The 13,081-nt window shown below is 43.5% G+C and overlaps 1 protein-coding gene across 3 annotated transcripts; it reads left to right on the forward strand.

Annotated features, from left to right (window-relative positions):
* The first annotated feature begins 504 nt into the window (after positions 1-504).
* LOC125466902 (thy-1 membrane glycoprotein-like) lies at positions 505-11,742 on the forward strand. Of its 3 annotated transcripts, none has more exons than XM_048562044.2 (4): positions 505-639; positions 5,426-5,503; positions 6,483-6,827; positions 10,934-11,742. In XM_048562044.2, exons 2-4 carry the CDS (start codon positions 5,470-5,472, stop codon positions 11,053-11,055), a joined length of 501 nt encoding a protein of 166 aa, XP_048418001.1. In that variant the 5' UTR covers positions 505-639; positions 5,426-5,469; the 3' UTR covers positions 11,056-11,742. The 3 variants fall into 3 exon arrangements, with proteins under 3 accessions (XP_048418001.1, XP_059494944.1, XP_059494943.1); XM_059638961.1 differs by lacking the exon at positions 505-639 and adding an exon at positions 1,879-2,107 and having other exon boundaries at positions 11,528-11,742; XM_059638960.1 differs by lacking the exon at positions 505-639 and adding an exon at positions 1,897-2,107.
* The last annotated feature ends 1,339 nt before the right edge of the window (positions 11,743-13,081 follow it).

A 13,081-nucleotide genomic window follows, 5' to 3' on the forward strand; every position in this document is an offset into this window, starting at 1 on the left:
TGAGGAATTGAGCTGAGGGACAGAAATCTGTCAGTTGTAATGAAGAGGCTGAGAGCTCTAACATGGTGTCCTGACATCAGGTCTTTGCAAAGCAGGGTGCCTACAGATAAAGCAGAGCAGAAAGAAATTTAGAAAATGTTGGAATCGCTGAGCAGCTCAGGGCAGCTCCTGCAGACAAAGTTAATGATTCAGATCAAGGACATGTCTTCACTTGTTTTATTTTGGATCCTGTCAATTATTGCAGAAGCACTATTTCTCTCTGCGTCCCTCACTCGCCTACGTCTGTTGTATCAATGAAATAGACCCTCCATCTTTACCCAGTTTTGGGGCAGCGGGGACAGAGGGATCTATGTGTGTTTCGCGGTCTCCCGCCCCCGGTAAATTCCTTTATTCCCGGCTGGACAGACTGATTCCCAACAACGAGAGGACCACGGGGGTGTACGGAATTGGGGAATCGTGATGAAGTGCGAGGGATTGCAGACATTGAAAGGGCTGAAGAGGGAAAGGTTCGAGGGGCGTGTTTCTCAGCGTCAGCTGATATCTGTATGCCGCATTGAGGAACCTGCTGTCTCTCGCTCATACGCACACACCCTTCGAACTGCAACCATCTAGAACCTGAAGATTCCGGAGCGAGTGGAGGTGAGAATAACTATTTTAAAACAAAAGAGGGTCAGGATTAATAACAGAAATTAGGGGGAAAACAGAATAATGAGGTGAACAGAGGGACAGAGAAGGGAGAGTGCTGGAGGAACTCAGCAGGCAGTGGCTGTGGAGACACACGCACGCACACAGAGGAACAGGGAATGGGGGGATTTCGGCTCCGCTCTGACCGTTATTGGGGAGGGATGCCGGGACTGGGGGGACGTGTCTCAGTCCCGGGCAGCCCACTCCCCACAACAGCGGCTTCATTCTGTGACACAGCACGGAAACAGACCCTTCGGCCCAACCAGTCGGTGCCGAACATAATCCCAAATTGAACATAATCCCAAATTAAACCAGTCGCACCGGCCTGGCCCTGGTCCATATCCCTCTGAACATTTCCTATTCGTGTGCCTAGGCAAATGTCTTCTGAACGTCGTAACTGCACCCACAGCCACCACTTCCTCTGGAAGTTTACTTCACACTCGAACCACCCTCGGTGTAAAAAGAAATTTCAAGTCTTTTTTTTAAATCTCCCCCTGTTACATTAAAAATGTGTTCCCCCCACCCCGCCCCAGCGTAGGAGAAAAGGCACTTATCGTTAACCGTGTCTGTCTGGGGAAAGGCTCTGAATTAAGAACAATGAGAAAGGAAATGCGAAAGTTCAACGTTTCAAAGCATCCAACCCCCAATTTCCCTTTACCATCTGAGTGAATCACAAACTTCAGTCTCTAAAAGAGACTCTAAAATGTTTTTAAATTTAGGAAGGTCATGCAAATGGAAAATGAAGTGTTGTTGTTCTGACAGTAATAGATAGATAGGATCAGTGCATTAGGACGGGAGCATCTCAGATTGGGAGAAACAAATGTAGAATTTGATGGGGTTGAACAAAGTAGGAGGGCAAACATTGATAAGTGTTATTCATATTAACCAACTGTAATAATAGTGCTTGGCATGGTATTAATCAGGAGATTAGAGAAGTATGTAATACAGTAATCATGGATGATTTCAATCTGCACATCGACTGGGTAAACCTAAAAAACAGTAATGGTATGGGGGGGGGGGGGGGGGAAACAACAGGCCATGTAGGGGATAGTTTTCTACAGTATTTCCGGAAAGTGGCGATCTACAAAACAGGCTTGTATATGCTGTGAATAAGCTAGTAAGCTATTAGGAAGGCTAAAGGAATGTTAGGCTTTATTGAAAGAGGATTTGAGTACACAAATAGTGAACATCTTGTTTCAATTGTATCAGAGCTTAGTGAGATCACACCCAGAGCACTGTGCCGTTCTGGTCTCCCTTTCCTGAAGAAATATTATTACTGTAGAGGGAGTATAACAAAGGTTCATCGGACTTCATCCCAGGATGGCGGGACTGTCCTATACTGAGATTGCGAAAACTGACCACGTCTTCTCTACATTTTCTCACAATTTATTGAATCTACATAATACTCAAAAGAATAAAGAAGGTAAATATGCATAAGATGTTTCCCCTGATGGAGGAGTGTAAATCTAGGGGACACGATTTCAAAATGAGGGAGAAACGGCTAAGGACAAAGACATGTTAATTTACTCGGGGTTGTTTAATTTTTAAAATTCTGCATGGACTACGGAAGCTCAGTTATCGAGTATGTTTAAAGTAGCGATTAGTACTCAGAAACCAGCCAATCACGTATAGGGAAATGGGAATGGTGTAGGGAAAAACAGTCCTTGTAAGGGATGATCAGCGTTGATCAGATTGAATGGTAGAGGAGACTCGAATGACCTGCTCCTCCTCTTATGTTAAATAAATGGTTTGTGCAGAAGTAAAGAAATTAAACTTTTGTTAATTCCATGTGATTTTATTTGACAACACTTAAAAATTACTCACAAATGTTCCAGGCTTGTCCCTTGTCTAATTGGACTCTCTTTATGTCTCAGATGTTTCCTTTTCACAGGAATTTATTTGTAACTTTTCTTTCGGTGGAAATATCTGAACAAACCAGAATCTTCCCAGAGCCTCCCTGACTCTTGATTGATTTAGATTCTGGGCAACAGATTGTATGATTACACCGTGCTGTATGTGGGGATGATGTGCACTGCAGGGGTTTGAGAAGGCAGCTCACCAGCGCCGCCTTGAGGAAATAAAAATTAGCAATAAATGCCGACTGAACCAGCAACGCCCAGGTCCCATGAGTGAATTTTTTTAAAAAGCCCTTCCGTCAAAATGTATCAACATTCTATCCACCATAATTCCTGTCCTTTTCTGTTCTCTGATTTGCTTTAAATAATTTTGAACTGAATCAATATTTTAACTTTTTTAAAAAATGTACCATCAGTAACTTATGTATTTCTGACTCTGAGTAATGTCATCACCATAGAGACTGATAACTTTGTCAAAGTTTGGAACAAAGTAATTTTTACTCGTCATTTGACCTATTCACAAGACCTAGGCAGACACACTGTCTGTGCAATTGTTTAATTAATACATCTGGTGATGCACCGTGGTGAGAAGTTCCCGATGTTTTGACAGGGAATTCGCTTTGTAAAAGTGAGGAGAAACTGACGTCCCATTTGCCACGTCACTTTTGTTTTGAAAGGATGATTTGGGTGGTTCAAGATCAGTCAAGTCAGGTTTTGAAGATAACAACTGCAAGGGAATGGCAGTTTAGATTTGTAATTCTGTTGAAGTTTATTTACATGTTGATTTCTAATCATGTTGCAACAAGCAAGCGGAACGTTCATGAATGCAATATGTTTAATGCTGAAGTTTACAAAGGGTCCAAGTGCTTATCTTTAGGGAGAGTGACCAAATTCACTCTGCAGTCTGAGAGGGAAGCTTGAACCGGATGTAACAGACAAAGTGTGGAGCTGGATGAACACAGCAGGCCAAGCAGCATCTTAGGAGCACAAAAGCTGATGTTTCGGGCCTAGACCCTTCATCTAGGCCTGAAACATCAGCTTTTGTGCTCCTGAGATGCTGCTTGGCCTGCTGTGTTCATCCAGCTCCACACTTTGTTATCTCGGATTCTCCAGCATCTGCAGTTCCCATTGGCTCTGATCACAATTGAGTAAAGGTAACTACAAAGTCATGAGGGAGGAGCTGGCCAGAGCTGATTGGATGAGGAACCTGCAGGGAAGAACACTAATGGCAGAAGCTTGTAGGAGTTATTAAGAGGCACAGCGGTAATTCATCACAAGGTAAAAGAAATATGCTAAGTGCAGGGTGAGGCAACTGCGGGTGACAAGGGAAGTCAGGGACAGTATTAAAGCAAAAGAAAAAGTATACAATGTGGTGAAGATTAGTGGGAAGCCCTTTAAAATTCAGTACAGGGCAACCAGAGATAAATAAGAGTGGGAAAAGATGTAATATGAGGGTAAGTTAGCTAGTAATATAAAAGAAGATTGCAAGAGTTCTTTAGGTATATAAAAAAGAGCAGCAAGTGTGGACATTGGTTGAAAAAATGAGGCTGGAGAAGTAGTAATGGGGAACAAAGCAATGGAAGAGGAACTGAATTGGTACTTTGCATTAGTTTTCACAGTGGAAAACACCAGCAACATACCAGAATTTTGAGAGTTGGGGGGCAGAAGTGAGTGTAGCGACCATCACTAAGGAGAAGGTTCTAGGGAAGCTGAAAGGTTTGAAGATGCAGATGGGTTATTCCCCAGATTTCTGAAGAAGATAGCTGAGGAGAATGTGAAGGCAGTAGTAATGATTTTTCAGGAATCATTGGAGTCAGGGAGGGTCTGGAAAATGGCTATTGGAATGCCCTTACTTAAGAAAGGAAACTATTGGCGAGTTAGCCTGACCTCGGTCGTTGGTAAGATTTCAGAGTCCATTATTAAGGATGAGATCGCGGAGGTAATGCATGGTAAAATAGAGCTGAGTCAGCATGGCTTCATTTAAGGAGAGTTCATGTCTGAAAAAAATCTGTTAGAATTCTTTTGAGGAAATAACAACAAGCTAGAGAAAGAAGTGTCAGATGAAATACAGTGTGGGAAAGAATGAGGTTATGCTCTTGGATCCTACTCTCCAACTAATGGAAACATATATTCTTCACTCCTCCACAAATACTGAGAGGCCTGGATAGAGTGGACATGGGGAATGTGTTTCCACCAGTAGGAGAGACGAGAACCCAATGGTACAGATTCAGACTTAAGGGACAACCACTTAGAACTGAGACCAGGAGGAATTCCTTCACCCGGAAGATCTATGGAACCCATTGCCACAGCGGGCTGTGGAGGCCAGGTCCATGAGTGGTTCATGAACCTTCAAATGATCTCAATTGAGTTATGCTAACTTTAAAAATATTGCTGGAAAAGAAGTTGCTATTTGGCAGCATCTGTGAAGAGAAATCAAATGTAACATTTTGTTTTCAAACAGTTTTGAGGAAGGGTCACTGGACCTAAAAGCTTTACATTGATTTCTGTACAGAAGTCCCTTTTTTTAAACGAAAGCAAATTGCTGTAAGTTTATCTGCACCCGTCTGAGATGGAAGTGGTGCTATTGGTATAGTTTCTCATCTGACGGTGCGGCGCTCCCTCAGCATTAACCAGAGAGGCTTCCAGTGCAATGTGCTGAAATATTTTAAAGTGATTATTGAACCCGTGAGCCTGACTGAGAGGTAGGAGATCAACCTATGGAAGAGCTAGTCAGGGACTTAATGAAAACATTTGAGAGAGTTTGTGGCTGGATCCCCCTCACTGCACTTCTCTCAAGGAGAGCTTTACGGTATTCTCTTTCTGAAGCTACTGTGAGAAGCTGGAAGCAATCCACTGTTTCTGACGGGGTTTGGTGTATTTCACAGGGGCTGTGACTGGCTCGTGGACGGATATCGATTGGCCTTTGAAGATGAACCAGCTGCTGATAGCGTTGGTCCTGGCAGGTAGGAAACCACAGCACACGCACGCACAGTCAGAGTTTGTGCTCGCCACTCTGTGCATCTGGGTAAACCAGAAAATTCAGCAAATCTACCTAAAATTATCTGTGCTGCAAGGTTTTACTGCAGTCACTGAAATTAAAAATAAATCTTTCTTTTCTCTTAACTCACCCTAACATACAAGACCCAACATTCGAAAGGGGAAGAATTTGGGCCAGTAAGTGGAACCAGCAGCCCTGCCGTCAGTTTCCTATTCAATAATTTTTGATCACAGCTGAGTAAACGTTCATGGACAATGTGTGTTTTGCACGCGGTCATTGTGTTCGGGAGTTGTGCTGATACTTTGAAACTGTCACCTGTACTTATAAAGTGTCGGGCAATGCCCATCTCCAAGAGAGTGCAACAGTTGTCTTTTGGTATTTTAAATAGCATTATCATCCCAAAATCCCCCACAATCAACATTCTGGGAGTTACCATTGGCCATAAACTGAATTTGTCTTGTTATTTAGATACTATGTTGGCAACAGCAGGTCAGAGGCTGGGAGACCTGCAGTAAGTAACTCACCAAAGCCTTTCCACCACTTACAAGGCAAAAGCCAGGAGTGTGACTTAGCTGGATGGGTGCAGCTCCAACAGCACTCCAAGCTTGACACCATCCAGAGCAAAGCAGCCTGTTTGATTGGCACTACATACTTTCATCCCACTGGGTCTCTTCAGCACTAATGTAGAGGGGGTGCCAACTCACTCTGCTTCAATGGCACCTTCAAACTCCACATGCTCTCCCACTTACAATCAGAAGGGCACCAGACAGATGAAAAGTCACCATTTGTAAGCATCTATCTGAATGTGACGTGGATCTACATTATTGTTCCATCAGTGTCACTCCGTCCCGAATAGCGTCGTGGTATCCTACACCTCACAGACTTCATTTAAATTGCAATGTTAAATTATTAACACTAGTGACCATTTTATTCCTGTGTTTCAGTGTTGTCCATGACAGAGGGCCTGGACATCACAAACTTACACGCATGTACGAATAAAACCAATGATTTGCGACTTGATTGCTCCTACACGACGACTGGCAGTAAAGCGGTCCAGTATGAGTGGAGTCTCAGTGACGGCAAACGCACACTTGTGGTTGCAAGCACAATCCACCCCGAAGCGCAAGCTGCCACTTTCAAGAATCGTGTAAAAACAATCTTGAAGGACACTTTGCTGAGGCTAACGTTGACTGGATTTGGTGATTCTGATGACGGTGCGTTCACGTGCCATCTTCACTCTGACATCGAACCAAAGAAGGATGTCAATAAAACAATTTCAGTGAAGCATGGTAAGTATATCTTCTTTAGCACATGAGGAATTGTCAGACTGAGGAATCATGAGAGCTAGGAGTAGAAGTAGGCCATTCAGCCCCTCAAGCCTGCTCTGCCATTTAGTACAATCACAGTTGATCTTAACCCAGCCTTCACTCTACTTTCTTACCCACTCTTCATACCCCTTTAACCCATTCTTAGTTAAAAACCTGTTTATCTCTATCTCAAAGTATCCACCACACTCTGAGGGAGTGAATTCCACAGATTCATGACCCTTTGAGAGGAGTAATTTCTCTACGTCCCTGGATCCTATGATAGGATCTCTCATTCTAGATTGCCCCACATGTGGAAACATCTTTCCATGTTTACTTTGTCAATTCCCTTTAGCATTTTGTACATCTCAGTTAGGTCTCTTATTCTTCTAAACTCCCGACAGTATCGGCCTAACCTTCTCAATCTTTCATCATAATACAAACCCAGCATCTATGGGTTCTAATCTCGTGAATGTCCTGTGAACTGCCTCCAATACAACTAGTCCCTCAAAAAAAGACCAAATTTGTATGTAATGCTCCTGGTGCATTCTACCTAATGCTTTGTAGTGACACTTCCCTACTTTTATACTTTATTCCTTCAATAAATATGAAAGAATCCATTTTCCTTCCATATTACCTTCTATAACTGCATATTGGCATTCTGTAATTCATGTATAAGGACACCCAGATCCCTCTGCACTAAAGCACTCTGAAGTTTCTCTCCATTTTGATAATAAGCTGCCATTCTATTCTTCTGACCAAAATAGATAACCTCTCACTTTAAACCGCATTAAACTTCACCTGTCAAATTTTGGCCCATTCATCTAACCTATCCATTATCCACTTATATATTTCTTTTTTTCTTAATTTCAGCTTACTTTCCCACCTATTTTGGTGTCACCTAATTTTGCTAGAGCACCTCCTGTCCCCACATCCAAGAAATTGACACAGATTGTAAATAGTTGTGGCCTGAGGACCAAATCCTGTGGCACCCCATCCAAGAGCCCTGTGCATGGCCTGTCCCTGAGGGAGAAGGAAGTGGACACTTGGACAGAGGGATTCTTATGTTGTCACTGTGGGCTAGAGAGAGACATCACCTGCTGTCCCAAACAACATTAACACTAGATCCGGCAACACTGAAAGCCTATTACAGGAAATCTCTCTCAGCTAGACAAAATTAGTGAACGTCACACTAGATCTTTATTGGTGTAGTCATGTCAAATGTGGCATTTATTATACACAACATCTAGAAGAAGAGCTTTTCTATTGGCTATAGTTAACAGACATGAGATCACCTTGCTTAACGTTACCATTTATCTAACACTATGCTGGCCCTGTACTTGAAAGTGTTTGGGGACAGGATCAAGGGAGCTTATTTTTCAGTTTGAGTGAAGGGACATTTATACCCATTTTAAGAGTAAAGGTAGCTTTACTGTTTCTCTGTACCCATACTCTCCCTGTCTTGGAGTGATTAATGGGGACAGCGTGCAGATGTTTTACTCTCTCCAACCCTGATTGATGTACAATATATAAATAGTTGGGAGAGAATGTTGAGATGATGATTATAAGGCAAAGGGTTATGGGACTTTAAGTGAGTGGGCAAAAACTTGGCAGATGTAGTTTAATGTAGGAAAGTTGAAGAATCAAAATGCAGCCGTTCTTTAAATGGGAAGATTACAACAAACTCAGTGCTGAGTGATCTGGAAACAGTTGGCATGGAGGTGCAGCAAGTAATTAAGAAGGCAAGTGAAAATGTGGCATTTATTGCTAAGTGGCTGGTGTTTTAACACCATATCTCATAACAGCAGAAGTAGGCCATTGAGTTCACCAAGTCAGCTCTAACATTCGGTTTGATTATGGCAGATCTGAGAATCCTCAACTCCACTTTCCAGTCTTCCCCCATTACCCTTAATTCCCTGACTGATTAAAAATTTGTCTCTCTCAGCCTTGAATATACATTAGAGCCATCTTTGACAGCCCCCTTTGGTTAAAAAATTTCACGCATTCACAATCCTCCGAGTAGAAATCCCTCTTCCCGTTTGTCTTAAAATGGGCAACCCTTTATTCTAAGAGTGCAGTCTGATCCTGGACTCCCCCACAATGGGAAACAGCCTCTCCACATCTACCCTGTCAAGTCCCTTAATTATCTTGAATGTTGCAATAAGATTACCCCTCTTCTATATCCCAGCAAATGCAGGACCAAACTTCTCCAGCTCTCTTGAGCCAGTCCCTTCGTTCAAGGAATTGAGGGCAATGAGGAGCTTCACTAAAGTTGAGTTCAGGCCTCAGAAAGATCAGCCATGATCCAATCAAATAATGGTGCAAAACTGGAGCTGAATGACCTTCTACTCCTATTATGTTCTTATGAGTTGTACTGACTCTATGCATGTTTAAAGGCGACAGTGTAAAGAGCTTTACTTTTGTATCTAGTCCAATGCTGTAGCTGTCATGAGAATATCTCCTGGGCTGGTGCAGAGAGAGTTTTACTTTGTGACTTGCACTTCTGAATTTCTTTACATAGCCTTCAGTCTTAGTCACAGGCAGTTAAGAGAGTGGGATCTTTACTCTGTGCAACTGTAAATTGAGTGAGAGTGAACGAACAGCCCATTTCTGAGGAAGAGTCCTGACTTGAAACGTCAACTTTCCTGCTCCTCTGCTGCCTGACCAGCTGTGCTCCTTCAGCTCCACACTGAGTTGTCAGCCTGTTAATCACTTCCTGTTTTTATTTTGAAACCTGAGCTGCAAGTTATTTTAAAGTTGACAGAAAAAGTCCAATATAAATTCACTTGCACTGAGACTTCTGTTTAAGATTCTTGTAGAGCACCTGCTACAGGGGAGCTCATATTGCATCGCTGCAGAATGAGGTAATTTGTAAAAGCAGTGATGACAAAATGAGAGATAATGGGAACTGCAGATGCTGGAGAATTCCAAGATAATAAAATGTGAGGCTGGATGAACACAGCAGGCCAAGCAGCATCTCAGGAGCACAAAAGCTGACGTTTCGGGCCTAGACCCTTCATCAGAGAGGGGGATGGGGAGAGGGAACTTGAATAAATAGGGAGAGAGGGGGAGGCGGACCGAAGATGGAGAGTAAAGAGGATAGGTAGAGAGAGTATAGGTGGGGAGGTAGGGAGGGGATAGGTCAGTCCAGGGAAGACGGACAGGTCAAGGAGGTGGGATGAGGTTAGTAGGTAGCTGGGGGTGCGGCTTGGGGTGGGAGGAAGGGATGGGTGAGAGGAAGAACCGGTTAGGGAGGCAGAGACAGGTTGGACTGGTTTTGGGATGCAGTGGGTTGGGGGGAAGAGCTGGGCTGGTTGTGTGGTGCAGTGGGGGGAGGGGACGAACTGGGCTGGTTTGGTGATGCAGTAGGGGAAGGGGAGATTTTGAAACTGGTGAAGTCCACATTGATACCATTAGGCTGCAGGGTTCCCAGGCGGAATATGAGTTGCTGTTCCTGCAACCTTCGGGTGGCATCATTGTGGCAGTGCAGGAGGCCCATGATGGACATGTCATCTAGAGAATGGGAGGGGGAGTGGAAATGGTTTGCGACTGGGAGGTGCAGTTGTTTGTTGCGAACTGAGCGGAGGTGTTCTGCAAAGCAGTCTCCAAGCCTCCGCTTGGTTTCCCCAATGTAGAGGAAGCCACACCGGGTACAGTGGATGCAGTATACCACATTGGCAGATGTGCAGGTGAACCTCTGCTTAATGTGGAATGTCATCTTGGGGCCTGGGATAGGGGTGAGGTGTGGGGGCAAGTGTAGCATTTCCTGTTAAATGAGAGCAGTCCATTTAAAGCAACCAGTGGTTAAAGTTTTAGTGGTGGAAACAGATTCAGTTCTAGCCTTTCAAATGGAGTTGGATAAATACTGAAAGGAGGGAAATATTGCAGCAGTATGTAGAGGGACAAGTGAAGTGTGACTGAGACTGTGAAATGTGATGGGCCAAGTGGCCTCCCTGACTACTGTTCTGCCATTCTATGTGCGATGGAAATGAATGCTTCACAGTGGTGTTGTCATTTTGCAGGAACTAATGATGTTGCAAATACAAAGTAATATTTTCTCATCTCATCTCATCTTTTTGTTAATGTGTCAGGTGAAGTGACCACCTGCGGTGCCCCTGGTCTTGTGCTGGACAGCCCCCGAATGCTGATCTTCCTTCTCTCTCTTGCTATCCTTCATGCCGTGGATGCTCTGCCTTGTAGAAGTCAAAACTAATATTTCAAACTGGAACACAATGGGCATGACAGTAATTTCCCCATGGAATGAGCGATTGTTCTGTGTCGTTATCTTGCCCTCTATCCCTTGCCCCCCACTGTCTCTCCTTTGTTTGTATTTCTTGTGGGTTATTTTCCTGGTTATCTGCCCATGACTTTACTGAGCAAAGATGCAGTTTCAATGAGTTACAAATCACATGAAGGAGCCTCTCCTAGTCTCCTCTCTCTAGCTCTGAAGCCAGCTGCCCTAAGTGCGGTAGGTAGACGGAGCTGGCAGTGATGCTCAAAAGGAGATCAGAGCCACCAAAAGCTGCAGTTTGCAGAAACAGTCAGTCTCTCCATGATTTCCTTGATAATGCAGAATAAGTGTGTGTGTGTGTGTGTGTGTGTGTGAGAGAGAGAGAGAGAGGTCATCTAAGATGCATCTCTGGGGACCCTTTTGATCAAAGCTGTACTTCCAATATTTTTTGCAGGGATTTGCTGCCAAGGTGTGACTCAAACTCTTGAATAAATTAATCCAAGTGCTTTAGCCTTGAATGACTATAATGCTAAGCTGCTGAGAAATATAGCTGTATGTACTGGGATCGTCAGCTCTGTATTTTCCATAAAGGCTGAGTTCTGTGCAGTGGAATTTTTAATTATCAAATATCCAATAAACATTTCTCATTTCCTTTACTCAAATTAAAAATGTGATCCTTGTCTGACTTTTTGTTTGTAGAGAATTTTCCTCTCTGCGTTAACAGTTTCCATCTCTTCTACCATCCTGTAACTCCTGTCATGGTCCCTCCTCCCTTTTGGACCTCTCTTCACTTCTCCTCTACCACTTCCCTTCACCCCCTCATCCTCCCCCATCCCCTTTGCAGCATCCAGGGCTCCCAACTGTTTCTTGATATCACGTGGAGTGAGTTGAATTGGCTGAAGACTGGCATCTGTGATGCTGGGGACCACTGGAGTGGATGGATCATCGACTCAGCACTTCTGGCTGAAGATTGCTGTGAATGCTTCAGCCTTATTTTTTGCACTGATGTGTTGGGCTCTTCCATCATTGAGGATGGGGATATTTGAGGAGCTGCCTCCTCCAGTGAGCTATTTAATTGTTCACCACCACTCCTGATTGGATGTGGCAGAACTGCAGAGCTTAGATCTGATTCGCTGGTTGTGGGATTGATTAGCTGTATCTATCACTTGCCCCTTATTGTCTGGCATGCAAGTAGTTCTGTTTTTGTAGCTTCACACATTTACATGTGCCTCGTACTCTTGGTGTGTCCTTAAGCACTCATCATTGAGCTAGGGATGATCGCCAGGCTTGGTAGTAGGGTGGAGAATGTAACATGACATGACATGACATTATGTTGGAGTACCATTCTGCAGATGGCCCACAGCACGCTATGAAAATCCAGTCTTGACCTGCTACAACTGTTCAAATGAGATGACCTTTTAATTCCAGATTCCATAACCCATCATGTACAATTGCTAGTCCATTGTCATTACCATGACATTGTTTTTGAAGTTTGGAAATTCAAGTATATTACATTTATTTACTCCCCATTATCTACTCCATTTGTTAAATAATCTGGAGAAACTCCAAAATGTTTGTCAACTGCAATTTACTCACTGTAAAATCTTCTTGACTTTGTTGCTCCTTTTCTTGAATAATGGTATCATATTCGTTAACTTCCAATCTACCAGGAAAATTTAGGAATTTTAGAAAGCCACAAGGCAATCCTCTGTCACTGCAGGTACCTCCTATAGACCCTGGGGATTTGTCACCTGTGATAGGGTTAGGGTTTACTATTTTATTTTATTTTACCAATCCTTTTTCGCTGCCGATGTGAAAAGCAATAATATGGGGCTAAAGGAATTAGTCACGATGCACCAATAACACCACATTGCAGGCACACAATATAGAAAAAAACATGACTGTGGTTTCCCCTAGCTCCCAGGTAACCATAGGAAGCTGTAATCCCAGCAGGAAATGGGGAAGGGGCCTGGACCATTAGAAGGATAGAGATTTGAAGGATCAGGTT

The sequence above is a fragment of the Stegostoma tigrinum genome, chromosome 32, assembly GCF_030684315.1.
Source record: "Stegostoma tigrinum isolate sSteTig4 chromosome 32, sSteTig4.hap1, whole genome shotgun sequence".
NCBI classification, from domain to species: Eukaryota; Metazoa; Chordata; class Chondrichthyes; order Orectolobiformes; family Stegostomatidae; genus Stegostoma; species Stegostoma tigrinum.

Bases quoted from the DNA above. Each gene is read 5' to 3' on its own strand.
- LOC125466902 (XM_059638960.1), top strand. From the start codon at position 2,005: ATGGCGGGACTGTCCTATACTGAGATTGCGAAAACTGACCACGTCTTC. The intron at 2,108-5,425 runs GTAAATATGCAT...TGTATTTCACAG, and splicing joins TACTCAAAAGAATAAAGAAG to GGGCTGTGACTGGCTCGTGG. The intron at 5,504-6,482 runs GTAGGAAACCAC...CCTGTGTTTCAG, and splicing joins GATAGCGTTGGTCCTGGCAG to TGTTGTCCATGACAGAGGGC.